Below are 18,421 nucleotides of genomic sequence, written 5' to 3'. Positions count from 1 at the left end.
GCCACCCAGTGACCACTATTACAAGGTATGGCTGGATAAAAGACAAGAGCAGAATTGGAGCATCCCAAAACTTGCTGGATTGGCTCTTTCAGTGAAAGATTAGATGTACAGTACACAGTCAGATAGCCCATTTACATTGGCAATGCCACACTGCAGATACTGACCTTTGCAAGAAGCTTCTCTCGATCGACAACAAGGTTCAGATTAGAGAAAAGAGTGGACACGTCGGCTACACCATTTAGTTCCTATGCACAAACACAGACAGTTCAATGTCTTGGGAAACATCAATAATTGTAGGCTGAATATCAGAACTTTGAAAAGAATTTCCACTTTGTCATTAAACCTGTAATGCACTAGCCTCAACATTAGTTGAGTACAGGGAAGAATAGACCATGAGCAATCACTTTCAATTGATGAAACTGCTGCAAAAAGGCACAATTGGTGACACCCATAACTAGATTCTCCTGTAACGTTTGGTTCATGGAGAGGGGAGAGAGTCAGCCACACCCAAGATCAACTCCAATGGCCGAGCAAAATGGCAGATTACTGATATTCACCACTAGAGCCTGGGCTCAAAGTCGGAATCCATTTATAATCACCACATTCAATTTTCAAGAATCCAATACTAGATTGAAGGAATCCAACTGAACACAGTTTCAGATTTGGCACTGAAAAGCTGCATCCTCCGACTGGCTAAGTTTAAAAAAACACACATTGCACTGTGACCTGTCAGCCGCTTCTCAACTAGAGTATATCCAATTCAACTCCCTATGCGATCTTTGCCCTGTGCCAGCTGTCCTATTCTTTAGGAAGATGAATTTGTTGGAGAACAATGAAAACTACATCAAAAATCTCGGCTATCAATGAACAACAGCCATACAAACAACCCTTTTCACTGCAAAAACTACTCTATGATCAATGACATCTGCCTACCACCAGCTGGGGCTATGCACAACTGGTTCTTGATTTGGACGTTTAAATGCATATCCTCAAAAAGGTGCTGTGCAAGGTGAGATGTAAAACTTCTGGACAGTAATAGATTTGATGAAGTTAAATGGAGACCAAAGTCTGAGGTAAATACTATTCAATAAGGTAAATCGGCAAGAATGGAACAATTTGTAATCATAGCAACCCCAAAATGAAATGGAATGGATTCCACTGGAATGGAGACAGAGGCTAAACCTAAACAGCTCACAAGAGAGGATGACCTTTATTCTCTGGCTGTTTGTTTAAAACCCAGCTCATTGAGGTGAAAGCACAGCTTTCTAATCAGACTTAATAAAACAGGGACCTTTGGAATTCTTACTGAAGATCTTTTACCCATTTAACGATTTTGAAGCAACGTCCACATGGCTAATGTGCTATAAAGCTTTCATATCTCTCTCAAACAAATACTAAACTGTATACTAACATTATTGCCTCCCAATTGTCATGGGCTGCAAAGGTGGAGCCTGCTCAGACTGCTGAAAATATCCGCAATCACTGGGAACCTCGGGAAAGCTTTGGCCCCGGGGAAAGAGGCGAGACTACATTGAGGAATGCTACAGGCATTTCCATGGCTGAAAAATTTATGGCCACTCAAATGGTAGAAAAAGCAACATGGCCACCTTGAGAAGTGAAACGAACTATTATTTTGGAGTGATTTGATAGTCTATGGATTTCCGTACCCATCTGGTGAATGGAATTGGTTCATCGTCAAATGACGAAAGTATGAACCAATCCACCCTGTTAAATTAACAGATAGCAAACATAATACATAATAGGATTCTTACATGTGCCTCCTTGCGCAACAAAAATTTATTCTCTACTTCAAGCTCAGCTCCCTTCTCAGTGTGCTCAGACCTTTTAGAGGCCACCGACTTATCCAGATTTCTGGGAGGGTTGAGTAGAGTGCTTGACTTCAGGCTTTCAGGCAACTTCACAGGATTGCTGACAAAGGACTCTGGAGGTGGCTCTTTTATGGATTTTGACTGGGGATGCAGCCACTGATCTAAATCAGTCTTCTGCTGCTCAACAGTATGTTTGCTTGGCTGGCCTGTCTGCACACCATTCTTGTCTCTCCCTCCTTGTTTAAGTAGCCACTCATTGACCGCCTCCTTTTCACAACTTCGGCCACAAACACACTCTGAGAAACTGCTGCATTGCTCGTTAGCTTTACACACATCCGCCAGTCGGATTGGCAATGGTGGTTGAAGGTGGCAGGCATTGTTTGGTGAAGCAGGCGATGGCTTCTTGGCACTATGGTGCTCACTCAGGCACTTCAGCTTGCCAAGGTTTTCAATCTCAACTGCTTTTGTCTGAACAGCACAGCAACTACCACAGGATTCAGCCTTGCTCGGCTTCAAAAGCCACTCACTCGTGTTATACTTCTCTCTGAAAGGTTGTGTGATGGATTTCCACTTGTCTTCATTGATGCTGCCACCACTTGTTTTTTCAGAATGTGTTCTCTTCACATCAGTGAGGCTTATTTTTCCAGAAGATGGGTTTAGTTCTTCCACTTCTTGGTCCACAACCTCCATGTCAAATTCCTCTATGAGCTCAAAGGTGGAAGAACTACCTGATGACTCAGTACGCTGGCGTGCAGGGACATCCTTGGTAGGACTGGAGTTCTGCTGGTCAGGAAGTAGCCAGTACTCAAGGCCCTGTCGATGCCCCCAGGCTTGCAATTTGTAGTAATTCAGATCCTTTGGATTATCGTTAGTGGGACTTGTGCGATGCAGTGCACTGGTCTTCTCAGTTGTGTCATCATTCTGCTTCCTGGGAAAAAGCCAGTGCTCAAGGCCCTGCCGATGAACCCAGGCCTGCATTCTGTAGTAGTCTGGGTTTTCTGGGCTCAGGTTACAGCTGGTGGCGGTTTGGGTGTATTGTTCAGTCGTAATGTTCTCAGCTGGGTTACTCTTCTGCTTGTCAGGAAGCAGCCAGTGCTCAAGGCCCTTCTGATGTCCCCAGACTGGCATTTTGTACTGGTCTGGATCCATTGCACTCTGATTTGGTAGGGATCCCTATGGAAAAATTAAATATTGCCGTGAATTTCAGATTTCCCTAATGCAGAACACTATCCAGACTTCAGCACTGAATCCCAACGTTAATCTACTCCAGAGATATACAGGCATGAACTGAGCACAGAATTTCAAATATACCTATTCACTATTATGTTACCTCTGAATCACCTGTTTATATCACATGGTTGCCTCCAACAGCAGACATATTACCAAATTGGTTTGTCTACAGTTAAGTGCCATTGGTTTTGACTAGTCCCAGGCAGGCTGAGCCTGTATGAACACCTACCTAACTACAAGGAAGGTCCACAACCAGGATCAATAGAAGCTTGCAAAAATAATTTGGTAATAACATGAAAAAGTAGGAAAGTAGGTAAAGGGGAAGTGAATTCCAGAGTTTAGGGCTTAGACACCAATGGTGGAGCAATTAAAATCAGGGTTGCTCAAGAGGCCAGAACAAAAAAAAAAAAAAAGAGGCATTGCTTGACCAGAAAGCACAGGGCTGATGGGTGAAGAGGACTTGGTGCGAGTTAGGACACAGGCAGCAGAGCTTTGGATGACCTCAAGTTTAACAGAGGGTGGAGCATGGGAGGCTGGCCAAAAGTGCATTAGATACTCTAAAGGTAACAAAGGCATGGATGAGAATTTCAGCAGCAGATAAGCTGAGGCCGGGTTGGCGTTGGGCAATGTTACAGGAGGTGGAAATAGGCAGTCTTCATGATGGCACAGAAGCTCATTTAGGGGTCAAATATAACAGTTTGCGAACAGTCTGGTTAAGCCTCAGACAGTTTCCAATGGCTAAGAAGCAAGGTTTGTGGTGGGGACTGAAGACAATGACTTACATGGTTTGTCATTTCCAAAGCTACACCTTTCTATAGGTATTTAAAGTGATCTAATGAACATTATAGTTTGTTAAATTGCCCTGCTAATTAATGATTAGATGAGCCAGAGTTCAAAGATGTATAATCTAATCAGCACTTAATGGAAACGCTAAGCAAGCAAAAACATTTGCATAATAATGCACTTTAACAGACCAATGTACATCATACCCCATTTTTCTATTTTTACTATTACTATGCATGACTTAATCCAGTTTTACCCTCAGAAGTAAAGAACTAAAACAAAAAGAACATTAGGTTAATGTTCCTCAGTAGTTCCAATTTAAAATTGGTGTAGCAAATAGCTGTGTCACTTGGTTTGAAACCAGTCAACTAGTCTTCATTTTTAAGATTACCCTGGATTAGAATCAATGCAAAACTGTTAGACGTAACGTGCGAGAAAGTACTGAACGAAAGACACTTTCATGTGTTTTTAAACACACTGAAATCAATTTCTGCCTTATATCAAAGGTTTGGATAACTGAGCAAGTGGGATTTTTCACTGGTGCTGTGAAACATCACATTGCAATGGCCCACCAGAAAATCTCCAGAATTGGACAGAAATATAAATGGATCCTTTCACTCAGGTTTTACAGTGCCTTTAAAAATATTAAAAAAGTAATGTGTATCACAATTAATCTTTGTTTTAAAAGGATTAAGTTAGTTCAGAGTGGATAATATAGAATTAGATTTTTTTTTTAAATGATAAAGCATGTGGATACTGGCCTTCAGAGACATCGCAGTGCAAACAGTTCCACAAATGTCACATCTTTTAAAATTCAAGATGCTGTCAGCACATATTGATAAGTCAATCTGTGCTATATGTGACAGGAGAGGAGAATGGGGGGGGGGGGGGCGGGAGAAAAAAAAAAGCTTTCAATACTATAACAAAGCTCCAATCTATTATCTCAAATTGCTCCTAGCAGTAACAGACACATGACAAACACTAGTAGTGAGTTACTTAAAAATTGTGGCAACACAATCCACCACTTTATCCTAAAATAGAAAACTATCAGTATGCAACAAGACTTTACAACTCCAGGCAATCGATCGATACCCACCTGGCCAGACTGTTTCAGTAGACAATCCTGCAGGTTCAAAATTGGCATCTTTGCAGGAGGAGGACTACACAGCCAGTCAGCAAGCGGGCATTCCTTTCCATTGGGGAATGATTTCTGCAAGAAGATTGCCAACATTAGTGCTACTGCCTTAAGTTAAGGATGTAAAGTCAAACAGCAGCAGGGCAAAACAGAAGGTTCATGAGGTGGCCCAATGCTCCAGATGGTCACATCTGCAGTGTGTGGGACATCGAAATCTCTGGTCATTCCACCATGGGAGGCAGAGAACAGAGGCTCACTACTTTTCTAAAGATGACAGCTACAATCAGGTGACCATCACTCACCCTCTGCCTGCTTGAATATAAATCAACAATGTCACAATTCAATTGTGAAGGCATTTACAAATACTTTTTTGTGCAACATTAGCATTTGCTTAATTACAAAACATGAATACTGTAAGGAAGACCAGAAGATGCAAAGACCAACAGGCTGCTAAGACTTGAACCCAAACCGAAAGTTGAGGTTTGCTGAGGAAAAAGACCAATAGCAAACCAGCAGTCCCCGACATTGCCTAATTTTATACTCAAGTTGTGCTGGAATTTCCCCCCACCACCCACCCACAATCTCATGCATCCCCAGTGCCATCAGTGGTCTTCATACAGCAATTGACACCATTAGTGGGTTATGGACTTGGCACATATACTCCAGTAGTGAAAACAGTGCTGCTTTTAAACAATATAAAACACAGATCAGGAACAACAAAATCAACTCACTTAGAACTGCACGGGATGTGACATCAAAATTTTAAAAGAAAAAGGCTTACCTTTGCCAGCAGCGGTACCAAGCAGTAATCTAGATTGGCTGCCATGTTGCAAGGACTCTTGTACTCAGTCTCTGAAACCTACACAAGACCAGAAATAATTCCTTTGATTCCTGTAGTTGTGCAGTCAATGCACACACAAGAAGAGTCCTACTTGTCACACTTGCCAAACTAAATGAGCCCACGTCACTCACTCACTTGGTTTAAATACTAACTCATTTGCTGTCCCAAAACTTGGAATTGCATTAGTCACCTGCCTTTTTCTTCAAACCAGAAGGAGAAACTGTTGGTTCTAATCCAGGTTTCAAATCTAAGCCAAAGTCTCCAAATCCACCCAAACAATCTTTAGCCACCGTGGTGATAAGAAAACTGTGACCCTGCCAAACCCTTAGGTTACTAAAGTAGCTTTTCTGTTACACAGATTACACCACTCAGTTGCGTCATTAAAGTAGCACAGGTTTGATCACATTGAATCATTTTAAGAGGAGCAAGGGAGAGCAGAGCCTTTGTAGGAATATCAGAACAGAAAGGCACACCCTAAAGCCACAAAGTTAAAATACTGGTTATTCCTGATTCTTGTGAATGCTAAATTTAGATTAAATCTAAGGCTCCATCTGGACAGTTACAACACGGTCATTAGTGAAGCAACCCTTTACAAAGAAGCCACAAGGACAATTAGCCAATGTAGAAGTAATGCTCCAAATGAAATGTGCTCAATAGTTCAGCATACATTGGTAGTCAGCAAATAAAGGATCATTTCTCATTGCGACACAAACCTTCCGCCAATAATTAGCAACTTCATTTGCTCCAAACCATACACCCTTGAGACAAAAATAAATCTTCTTTAAACTCAGACAGGTTAAGACTCTTACCAGCGTTTTGATGGCCCCAAAGCTTGTAATGGCTTGGCGGAGTGAAGGGACATCGGCCTCAAAATTCAGGGTTGGAGATTCTTCTGGTTTCAGGGTCAAGTTCTTCAATCTGGAATGGGACAAATACTAAATCTGTAAAAGGCTGCGTTTTATTATTTATTTCTTAATACCTTAAGTGCCAGAAAAGCTGTGGGATCACTTAACACACGCAAGCCATTCCAAAACAAAAGCAAAACACTACAAATGCTGGAAATCTAAAACAAACAGAAAGCACTGGAAATATTCACTTCAGGCAGCATCTGTGGAGAGAGAAACAGAGCTCCCTTTTCAAGACAGCTTTTCAACAGAACTGGAAAATGTTAAAGACGTAGCAGATTTTAAGCAAGTACAGAGGCAGGGAAAAGTGAGTGGGGGCGGGAAGAACAAAAGGCAAGGTCTGTGATGGGGTGGAAGGCAGGATAGACTAAATGACAAAAGGGGATGGTAATGGGACAAGTAAATAAACAAAAAGGTGAGATGTAAATGGCAATAGCAGAATCATTGCGAACAGCTGTTGGAAAGAAAATGGTGGTTGTGATCTGACATTGTTGAACTTAGTGTTGAATCCAGAAGGCTATAAAGTGCTAATCAAAAGATGAGGTGCTGTCCCAAGCTTCTGTTGAGCTTCAGACCACTTGTCGGGGGCTTTTGTGTACATGGTGACCACTACAGTTTGGGATAGTGGTATAAAGTAAACTCACGACTTCCTGAAACCTGAGATTAGAACTGGAATGCTAACTCCAAATATCTTTAGCATGAACACGGTATTATTTTAAACAGTGCTGCTGAATCAGACACCCCTCCTAAATCAGTCACAGAATCCCACACTCATCTGATCAGTCACACACAGCTATGTACTGAACAGAGCTAGTTAGAACAGCCATTTATTCTATCACAAGCTCAAAACGAAGGACCCATATGGCTGACTTGAAATTACTCTATAACTTAATTCGGATTTCAAGTTCATATACAAGTATACAGATCAAGAACATTTTTTTTTTTTAAAAAGCCACAATTGGTTGCATGGCAACTCTCACCTCTCCAGGCAGGTTATAATTTGATCAGTTGGAAGGTTACTCTGGGGATGTTCCAATTGATGAATAAGGCAATTGAACTGACCCAGCAGCTGAGGGGAAAAATAAAAATTGCATTTATACAGCACCTTATATCATGTCAGCACAACTCAAACATTCTTTGTACAATTCAATTACTCGTAGTACAGTAATCCTAGTTTGGCAAGCTGTCAGGCCCAAGGTGGCAGATATTCTGCACCAGCAGCATCCTACAGAGAACAGAGGTGAATCACTAGCTGAAGGAGAAACCCCAGTAGGGAACAGGGAAAGAAAAAAAAAATTACTGCTCCTCTTCAATGCCCATCTGAACGGGCATTTGGGATCTCAGTTTATTCCTTCATTTGAGGCACCACACTAATCAACAATGCAGCACTCCCTTAGTACTTCCCAGCCCAGTTTGTGCACTCAAGCCCAGCTATGGAACTCCAACTCATATCCATCGGACTCAGCCGGCGATGCAAGAAGCAAATATTCCAGGATGAAGTCTCTGACATGAATAAGAAATTAAATTTGAAGTAGGATCAATCCAGAGGAACCCTTGGAATACACTGATCTGGCCAAATTCAAAGATAAGATTTTAATGCGGTTCACTTTTCAAATAAGTGAGAACTTTTTTTATAATCCAGTTTTAGATACTGGAATTCAATCAACACATTAGAACTCAAATTCCAAATCTCTACCATCAGGTACCTGAGGTGTTGTCAGTGCAAGAAACTAATCAACTTCCATTTATATGGGGGCCAGAGGACAATAAGTGTATGAATGGATACGGCAATAGACATCTCGCCGTGGAGGGAGCGAAAGCGATTAGATTAGATTAGATGGTGTAAACCAAATGCCTCATAAGAACAAAAAAAAAGGCTCTGAAGTTTTTTTTTAAAAAAGGAAAGAAAAAGAGTGTTACTGTAGGTCAAATGATGAGCAAATGGGACATACTGCAGGGCAGGAGATGGACAGCTATTCTGAGCCAGGTGGTGTCTATGCAGCATAAGGGATGATAATAGAAAAATCAAGTCTGGAGATGATAAATGCAGGGATATGGATTTTAGTGGCAGAGGAACAGAGATAGGGTAGAGGAAGGTATTGTTGGGGAAATAGAATAGGCAATGAAGTACAGAAGACAAAACATTGGTCATTTCAGTCCTGAGATACATCAGTAGCGGCACAGTCGCACAATGGTTAGCAGGGCGGCGCAGTGGTTAGCACCGCAGCCTCAAAGCTCCAGCGACCCGGGTTCAGTTCTGGGTGTGCGGAGTTTGCAAGTTCTCCCTGTGACTGCGTGGGTTTCCGCCGGGTGCTCTGGTTTCCTCCCACAGCCAAAGACTTGCAGGTTGGTAGGTAAATTACCCATTGTAAATTGCCCCTAGTGTAGGTAGGTGGTAGGAGAATGGTGGGGGTGTAGTAGGGAATATGAGATTAATGTAGGATTAGTATAAAAGGGTGGTTGTTGGTCAGCACAGACTCGGTGGGCCGAAGGGCCTGTTTCAGTGCTGTATCTCTAATAAAAAAAATAAAGTAGCTTCAGGTTTTATTTTAAACATTGGCTTAGTTTATTACTAATAAACTGCACTGGTGAGTAGGATTTCAATATAAAAGGGATCAATTTATCAACATACATAATTCAGCATTTTATAAAGCATAACATTCATGAAAATTTCACAAGAACACAAGCATTGCATGATCCTTTTAATGAAGTGTACACCAAGAGCCCCTAATGTGGTTTTCTAATTTAATACCATCCTCTATAATTGTTACTCTAATGGCACATCAACTGTTCCCTTACCCAGTAAAGCTGCTGAATCTGTTGCTGCAGGGATTCCTCCTTCAGCTGTTGCACAAGGTCGATCTGCTCCAAGAGATAAACCTCCCTACTCCGCAGGCACTCCATGTGACGACTGATGCAGCTGTGAATTTGAAATTTTACCTACAAAAAGAACGAGAAACTGAGCAACGACATTCCTTTTCCAAGAAATTGTATGCACCTATATAAAAAATAAAAACTACAGGCCACAGTATTAAAAACTTGATTTTACTTTAAAAAAAAAAATCGGCCCAAGTGTTCTCACCAGCCACTCAACATGGTCCAAGCTTGGCTTACCTCATTACTGTTTGCTTTTATCTCCTGTTCGGCCAGAATGATACTGCTGATGGCTGTCTCCAGATCTCGCTTGGCCTGCAAACAATTAATTAAGGAGCCCTTGGATTGGAAGCCGGTACTTTCCCCACCGTGGTTGCTTGTTGGGTTCATCTTGGTCTCTGCTGAAAGGAAGTAGTTAAGAAATTCAACTATGGATATGGGCATGCAAGATTAACAGGGCAGTCACACACTCAACCCCCATTAAGTGCCAGTAACTTTAAAGCAGCTCAATGTTTAAAAACTCCAAATACCGATTCTTCACATTCTGGCTGATTTTACAAGATTTAAGTTCACTTAGCAACTTGACCTCTCCAACATCAAGAACACCATTTTAGATTCAGATCTCAAAAATATCTGGCTCTTCCACCATATATTTCAAGTTATAAGGATATTTTATTTTAAATTATAGCTGATCTGCCCTGGTGTTGCTCATGGTGGTGGTGGTGGGAGGGGAGGGAAAGGAGCTGAAATGTGGAGCTAGGGGAGGAAATGTGTAAATATCTCTTCCATGAAAATATGATGGAAATTAACTATGTTTAATATATTTAAGCAAAACCTATTGGTAAACCACTTAAAATGTAAGACTTGTTCAGAATATGGTGCAGCCCTCCTAGGAACTGTTAGCTTGGGTATAAAGAGATAGCAAGTGTTCCAAGTATTTCAGCTTCCACTTTAAAATTTTAATGACAAGACCCTTCAGCATAGTTTTTTTTCAGGAAAATTCTCAAGTTGAATACTTCATACTTTTAATGTCTTGTGTAATAAGTGGTCAGCTGTAGTGGAGAAAGGAAGATGAAATTGAAAATTTTACAAGAAATTAAAAATTTTCCCCATTCTTTGGTCAATTTTGCCCACTGCTCTCAGCTGATTTGTTTCATGTCCTCAGTAGCTCTCACTAGTAGTTTTTCTATCTGCTTCCTTTTGTATCTGACTTGCCTGCTCCCTGCCTCTTCAGTTGCAATTTTCTGGATTTATGAAAATATAATTTGACCAATTGAGTACAAACATGAAAAATTTGAATGGCACACAAAATAAAGAGATTGATACAAGAAGTGATTTATACAAACCAGACCTCTTGTGGCACTATTCAAAGTGAGGCTGAGAATACACAATTTTATAACAATAGGGATGTTATCAACGAAGGATTAAAGGAAGTGCAACATTTACAGGAAATGAGAGTTGCATGCATGAGTTTTAATGTACAATCATTAATTCACAAAGCCTGTTAGCCCACATTATACAGTTTCTTCAATAGAAAAAATGAGCTAAATAAGTTGGGTAGAAAAAGAACAGGTAATTTGATGCTATTAAATCCAAATCTGAGGGGATGAATAGAAGTATCTGAATGGGAGTACCTGCGACTTAAGAAATGCATGCAGCTAAAATGAGGTACTTCAATTACACTATGATTTCTAGTGAATAATTTTCATTAATCTGGATCATAAAGGATGCCACCATAACAGAATCTTTAGAATTTTAATGAACATTTTATTTTGGTATAAATGGAAGTGTTCCTTTTCTTTTTATAAAAAAGGAAAACATATTGACAAATTCATATATTTCCTAAACTTTGCCAGAGATCCACTATTTATGGACTGTCATTGGGATTTTGTTCTTCAGAGAGGGCGATTTACAGCTGCAGGAAGGGAAGGGGGAAAAAATCCAGCCATGGCACTCAACTTGTTTAATAAACAGCTAAATTTACAATGGGATTATTCTGAAAGGCAGAGATTCAAACCTGCCTTATGGCCATTTAGCACAGGTATTTTACATAAAAACAAAAAAGGTGGGGGAGTCACAAATCGCATACAAAATACCATTCCAATCAAATAATTTGAATTTTGCCCAGACAAGCATGTGAGCTGGGTTTTTTCCCTCTCCAAGGAACTTGGTATACAAAAATGTTGGCACTGATGCTGCAGCAACATTTGTAGCCACAATAATGTATTCAAACATTTCCTTGTTTAGCAACCCTGTCTTAAATAAGATCACTTACTGCAGGTAAAATCTTCCTCAATGAGAATGACGCTGAAGTTAAGTCATGCAAATTACAAGTTGACGCAAATTTCTATTATAGGTGGAAGCCAATTGCTCCAGCATTTTTGCCCACGGTAAAGAATGTATTCATACATTTCCTTGTTTAGCAAACCTGGCTCAAATGGTGGATCACTATTGTAAGTAAAGTCTTCCTCATTGTAAGAATGATGTTTAAACTGGATATGCAATTTTTAAAGTTGACAAAAAGTCCTGTATAAGTGGAGGATAAATAATACATTTAGTTGTACTCAATAGCACAGGTACTTTCTGAAAGATTTCTATATATTAAGTTAGTTTAAACACTAAAGATGAACATATTGAGGGGAATTACAAACTCTTTACAATACAAGACATAAATAAATTGTATTTTAAAACCCCTTGAGGGGTAAAAATTTGGAATATTAGACTACTCCTAGAAGAGGGACAGCATGCACACACCCTGCAATGTATGCTTACTCCTCGCCTAAAAATTGACCTTTCACCCACTTCTAGTATTGCCCCACTCATGTTATGTCTGTGCATCACAGATTGTACGTTAACAGTGCAAACTGGGTTAATGTTTACAATACACCCAACTCTGGTCCTTTGTGATATGATCACCCATTAGACAAACTACACAGCAAACAAAAGCTCTCTTCATTAGAATGTAGGATATAAACAAACTCTGGGAAAGGTTTAGCCATGGATGCAAAATTAAGTGTCTGGAAAAATGAGAATTTTGTTTTTTATCCTTTTTTCCACTGCTGCAGCGGGATGGGGGGTGCTTTTGCATTCCACATCTCTTGTCCACCTCTTCTCACACGCACCCCACCGCCTCGGAAATCCACTTGACTACGAGTTGTAATATGCTGCTCAACTTAAAATAGCCATATAAAAAGCCTAGCAAGTGCCAGAAACATGCACCGTTCAGTACATGAAATCTGATTAGTAGCTGCCCTGAGAGGCAGATCCCATCACCCAATTCTAATAGAACTGTATACACGATCTCTTTTAGCATAAATTTTCTTTTAATGGGCTGCATCTTGTTATCACTATTCTTTTCCCTGCTTTCCAAATTTTCTTCCTACTCAGTGAAGGGCCGATACTGCAGTCACAATATTGATAACGGAGGGATGTGGTATTATTGCTGGTGGGAGTGGGAAAAGTGCAAAGTTACCAAACATATTTAGAGTCGCATTTTACATCCGTGTGGAATGCACACATCCGCTGCCATTTTGCTTCATCTAATGAAAGACATCCTGCAAGCTCCACAACTTAAATCGCCAGTTTAGAACAAAACACCAAAATGAAATCAACAGGCAATGATCCATGTTAACAAAGGCGTATGGCACTTGGCCCACAAGGGTCCCATATCCTCCACTCCATCTGCCCTGCAATCCCATCCCAAAAAGACTACCCCAAAGATAAACAGCAATGAGCCTACGGAACAAAATACAACATATTTCAGCAAGAAAGAAACAGAAACTGTGCGAGAATGAGGGTTTATATTAAAATAAAGGCGAGCATTAGATCGAATCTACCCTCCAGATGCCTTCTAACTCTGGCACTTGAAGCAATGGCCGCCAGGCCTTCACTCTGAGCGCCACCGTCCCTCCTGGGCCCCGGGGCAATGGCCCCGCCGCCGCCGCCGCCGCTAAACACAGCGGGGATAATGACACAAATTATTCAGCACACACACGACCTGATATAGGGAACTGCACCTCTTAGGCGGATGTAGGTGAAAGCCGCCGCTGGTGTTAAACACCCACTCTGCCACCTCGCCACCTTCCGACTGCCAAAGAGACCAGGCCTCGGCTGTTTATATACCCCGGCACGTCACGCACAACCGCCTCCCTACGCGCTGATGTCACCAACACGCACGCTGCCGTCTCGTCAGCAATCCGCCACCAGCGGCTCGTCAGGCCGCACGTACACGGTGGGTCCGCTAAGGGGGATTGCAACAGCCAACCGCTGCAGCATTCATACCGAGGCCCCACAGCACAAGCTTGAACAGAGTAATGTCAAGTAACAAAAGTTTGCAAATTCTCCAAAGTATGAGGAGAAAAAAAAAGTGTCAAATCCCTTGATTCAGGGACAAAAAATCCCTGAATGTTGAAGAATGACCCGATTTAAACTCAGTTATTTGCACAGCAGCTGTCAAAATCCTGTGGTTAAAACCACATAAAAGTGAACAAGGGTCCACATCTGGAGAAATAATTTTATACTTTTAAACCAAATTTTCCAAATATCCCGAAGCTTTTCATTTTTTTTAAATTTTATTTTTAACCATGTTTTTTCGTGGAGACAGAGCTGCTCATTATTCTGCCATTAACACTCTCTCTGGACTAATGTTTTGTCTTTCACAAGCATCAACACTCTTTGCCTTTGTCCCATGACAGCTTTGCAATTTAATCTCTCCTGCCCTCTGCCCTATCACACATCTTCCCTTTTGTTCTCCTCCCCTCCTGCTTAAAAACCTAATTCTTTTCTAACCTTTGCCAGTTCTGATGAAAGGTCACAGATCTGAAACGTTAACTCTGCTTCTCTCTTTCCACAGATGTTGCCTCACATTTTTATTTCAGATTTCCAGCATCTGCAGTATTTTGCTTTTATAGAACCTTATGACTTTGGCAAGAATGCTACCTACTCAGCAAAGCATTCATTTGTTTTATTTTTAAGAAGACTAGTTGGAAAGAAACAAAAGTAGATGGTTTCCAAACAAGCAAATTATAAAAAGTGAAGGCATTAGCATTGTGGATTTGAATGAGTTATCAGCAAAGAAAACTCAAACCATGCTGCTCTACAAGTTTTTGATCTGAGGCTTGACAAAAAGTAGCATTTTTATGATACGCCAAACTGATCCTCACCTGGCATCACTCTGGTGTTCCAAAGTTATAAAATTGCTGCGTATATATTTTGTGCTATTTCAGCAGACTTATTCGAAGGAAAGCGTGTTTAATATTCTCAAGTGCTGGCCGCACATTTGATCGTACTGAGCTCTCTACACAGTCCCCACGCAGACTGGCTGAGACCCAAACAGCAAGATATTGTTAGAGATCATGCAAAATGACTTGGGACTAACAGGGACTGGATTTTTGGATGAGTATTTAAGTAGGTTGTCAGTACTGTATATAAAATAAAACCCACCAAATCCCCCTCTCCTGCATTGCCTTTACTAACACTTATCCAAAGCCATGTACATCAAGGAATGAAGAGAATGGGCATGTGATTACTCTTGGCTGGAGATTTTTATTTAGGAAAGAGACGCCGGTCACATGATCTTTGCCCATCAAACTCGCACAAAAGCGACCCTCAGAATTTTAAACAAAGACAACCGATTCAAAGTTACTGATAACATTTCGTCAATTTCCCAAAGACAAAAATTAAAGGACCACTCCAAAGAGATTAAAACTAGTCTTTCAACGCCACATTAAATTCTGAACAAACTGGAGCTATTCTGCAATTGTCGCAACCTAAGATTCTTCGTTAACAGGAACTAAAACGTGTGCCATAAAACTTTAATGCAGTTTTTGCTGACTATCTTTACTGTAATGCTGGCAAATTATCGGTATATATTGCTAATTCCAGAACTTTAAATGAGTAGGTAAATCATGAAAAGCAATTTCCACGATTGGTGAATCAGTAACCAGAGGGCGTAAAATTAAGGTCATCGCTAAAAGGACGACAGAGGTGGTTAGATGTTTTATTATTCAGAAGAATGACCTAGTAGTGGTGGAAATAGGATCCGTAATAATCTTTCAAAGGGTATAGGATAATAAATAATTGAAAAATAAAAAATTGAAAGGGCTTGGGAAAGGATGGGGTGATTGAGAATTGTTGGGCAGCTCCTCCTGGGAAATATTTATCCCTCAATTATCAAAAAACAGATATTAGGTCATTGTAACATTGCTGTTTGAGAGAGCTTGCTGTGCAAAAATTGGCTGCTGCGTTTCCTACTTTCCAACACTAACTACAATTCAAAAGTACTTCATTGGCTGTGAAGCACTTTGGAATGTCCTGCGGTTGTGAAAGGCACTATATAAATGCAAGTCTTCCTTCCTTCATCCCCCTGTGCTGAAATATTCTATGAAAAGGAAAACAACAACTTGAATTTACATAACACCTTTAAAGTAGCAAGATGTCCCAAGGTACTCCACAGTGGTACTAACAAACAAAATGTGATGCTGAACCACTTCAGGAGATCTTCAGGCAGATGGCCAAAGAGGTAGGTTTAAAGAGCATCTTGAAGGAGGAAAAGGCAGAGAGGTTTAGGGATGGAATTCCAGAGCTTAGGGCCTTGGCATTGTCCAAATGAGAGAGTTCTGGACAGTCTGTAATTAGTATATTCAACCACGGAGGGAAGGGGAGAGGAAGTGCTGGAAAAATCACAGCCGTCTGATCCTATTCCACATCCAACATGTACTTCCAGCAATGCCAAAGGGATCAAGGGATATGGGGAGAAAGCGGGAACAGAATACTGAATTAGACGATCAGCCATGATCTTTTTAAATGGCGGAGCAGGCCCGAAGGGCTGAATGGCCTACTCCTGCTCCTATTTTCTATATTTCTATGTTTTATTTGGCAGCTGAAGGCACAAGAGGCCAGTCTTCTCAATTGCCCCACAATCCTAAGTGTCATAAAGACAAACGCATATTTTAGCATCTTAGATATTCCTTTTTGCTAGTTTTTATTCTTTAGAATTTCTGTTACAGGTAGCCTGCGAGTAGCCATTTTGTAGATAACCTCAAGTAACATAATGATCCTCTATGCCAAGGTAAAGTCCTGTTCACCCGTTACCTGTGCTCACTGACCTGCTCAGAGACTCCGGGTCTGGTAATGCCTCAATTTTAAAATTTGCACCCTTGTTTTCAAATCCCTCCATGGTCTCACCGCTTCACTATCTTTGTTAACCTCCTCCAACCCAACAACCAACTGAGATCTCTGCACTCCTCCAATTCTGGAGGACTTAAATCACTCGACTCCGGCGGCCTGCAGCTGCCTAGGCTCCAGGCAATGCAATTCTCTCCCTAAATCTTTCCGTCTCTTGCCTCCTTTAAGACACTTCTTAAAATTTACCTCTTTGACCAAGTTTTTGATCACCAGTCTTAATATGTCCTGATGTGGCTCGCTGTCAAAGTTTGTTTGATAATGTTCCTATGAAGGACAATGAGTTACTTAACTATGTTAAAAGGTGGCAAATAAATGTAAGTGATCATGAAAATTGAGTGGAAACAAACATGAGGTGACCCAAGTTTATGTCCTCACCTAACAATATTGATGCCTCGTCAAGATATCTGTTCTACGGGCATCAACTGCTTGTTGGTGCGTTGTCCAAATGTGAGTGTTCTGGATAGTCTGTAATTAGTATATTTAACTACAGAGGGAAGGTGAGAGGAAGTGCTGGAAAAATCACAGCCAAGTCTGATCCTATTCCACATCCAACATGCACTTTCAGCAGCAGCAGCTGCAGTAGGAACAACCCTGGCTAACTTACACGCAGCAGCTTGGCCAAGAGAGCAACCTGCTTCCAGGTATGCATCAACACCATAGTATATATACATGCACATACTGTTACATGTACTCAAAAAAAGAAATGCTGGATTGCTTTAAAACAATACACTTGAAACCACTTAGATTGCGTACAGGATGGGTCCCAACTAGTTTATGTAAAATCCAACCAAGTATACAGAATATAAGCCTTATCTCCCTGCCCCAGAGATCAGAGTTTGTGTGACTCAAATCAGCCATTCAACACGTACAGTGACCAACATATCTTTATCGCATAAGTAAAGCTTTCCCTCAATACGAAAGCAGTATGGAGGAGTCCATACTGATATAATGCTGCCAGGCTAAAACAGTGTAAAATGTGGGCAATGTAAGTGGCACACAAAGAAGCCCTTGATGAATATTATTCCCAACTATTATTCCATGTCTTTAAATCTAAAACAATTATCCCCTCTCTGCTTGCCTCCTCTGAAATAGCAGTAGACGTTAATCGAAAGTGAATTCCAGCAGACTGTACAAGGCCCATTAGAACAGTTTGTGCTGTGTGACGGAACACAGGAACATAGGAAATAGGAGCCGGCAGCCATTTGGCCCTTCGCGCCTACTCCGCCATTCAACTAGATCAGGGCTGACCTTCCACCTCAATGTCATTTTCCTGCACTATTCCCATATCCCTTGATATCTTTAATATCGAGAAATCTATCTCTGTCTAGAACACACACAATGACTGAGCTTTCACAGCTCAGATGGCTTTCCTTATACCATTTTATACAGCTACAGGTATGTTATGGAACTCCCTCTTTAACATCATGAACAGGAACTGTTATGTTTGCTCGCCCAGTCATGGTGTCACATCAGGAAGTGTTCCAAACTAAAATCAAGGCCCTCCACATTACATATTAGGAATCCTGTCATTTCAAAGTCTGATAATTTCTGGATTAGTTGCAACTCATACAGGAAGCTCAGTTTCCTTCTCTATGCCAAATGCATCTTTGTCCTTCATTGACACTCTCTCTAAAGCCTA

General features: G+C 40.9%; 1 protein-coding gene across 9 annotated transcripts in view; it reads right to left on the bottom strand.

The window, feature by feature from the left end:
* ncoa4 (nuclear receptor coactivator 4) overlaps positions 1-18,421 on the bottom strand; it is a 35,844-nt gene that overhangs the window by 4,753 nt on the left and 12,670 nt on the right. For 3 of the 9 annotated variants that reach the window (XM_068020756.1, XM_068020755.1, XM_068020761.1), the window contains exons 2-9: positions 9,838-9,998; positions 9,523-9,663; positions 7,704-7,792; positions 6,628-6,736; positions 5,759-5,836; positions 4,939-5,052; positions 1,773-3,002; positions 165-245 (exon numbers count right to left, since the gene is read on the bottom strand). In XM_068020756.1, the coding sequence (XP_067876857.1) occupies positions 165-245; positions 1,773-3,002; positions 4,939-5,052; positions 5,759-5,836; positions 6,628-6,736; positions 7,704-7,792; positions 9,523-9,663; positions 9,838-9,998 (2,003 nt within the window). Of the gene's footprint in view, positions 1-164; positions 246-1,772; positions 3,003-4,938; positions 5,053-5,758; positions 5,837-6,627; positions 6,737-7,703; positions 7,793-9,522; positions 9,664-9,837; positions 9,999-11,872; positions 11,967-12,006; positions 12,124-13,613; positions 13,718-18,421 lie in introns of those variants that run through there. The other 6 variants (XM_068020759.1, XM_068020757.1, XM_068020760.1 and 3 more) reach the window with 6 other exon arrangements.

Source organism: Heterodontus francisci, chromosome 42 (assembly GCF_036365525.1).
Source record: "Heterodontus francisci isolate sHetFra1 chromosome 42, sHetFra1.hap1, whole genome shotgun sequence".
Classification (NCBI taxonomy): domain Eukaryota; kingdom Metazoa; phylum Chordata; class Chondrichthyes; order Heterodontiformes; family Heterodontidae; genus Heterodontus; species Heterodontus francisci.
The sequence above is the reverse complement of the archived record's forward strand: the minus strand, read 5'-3'. Positions and strand labels throughout refer to the sequence as shown.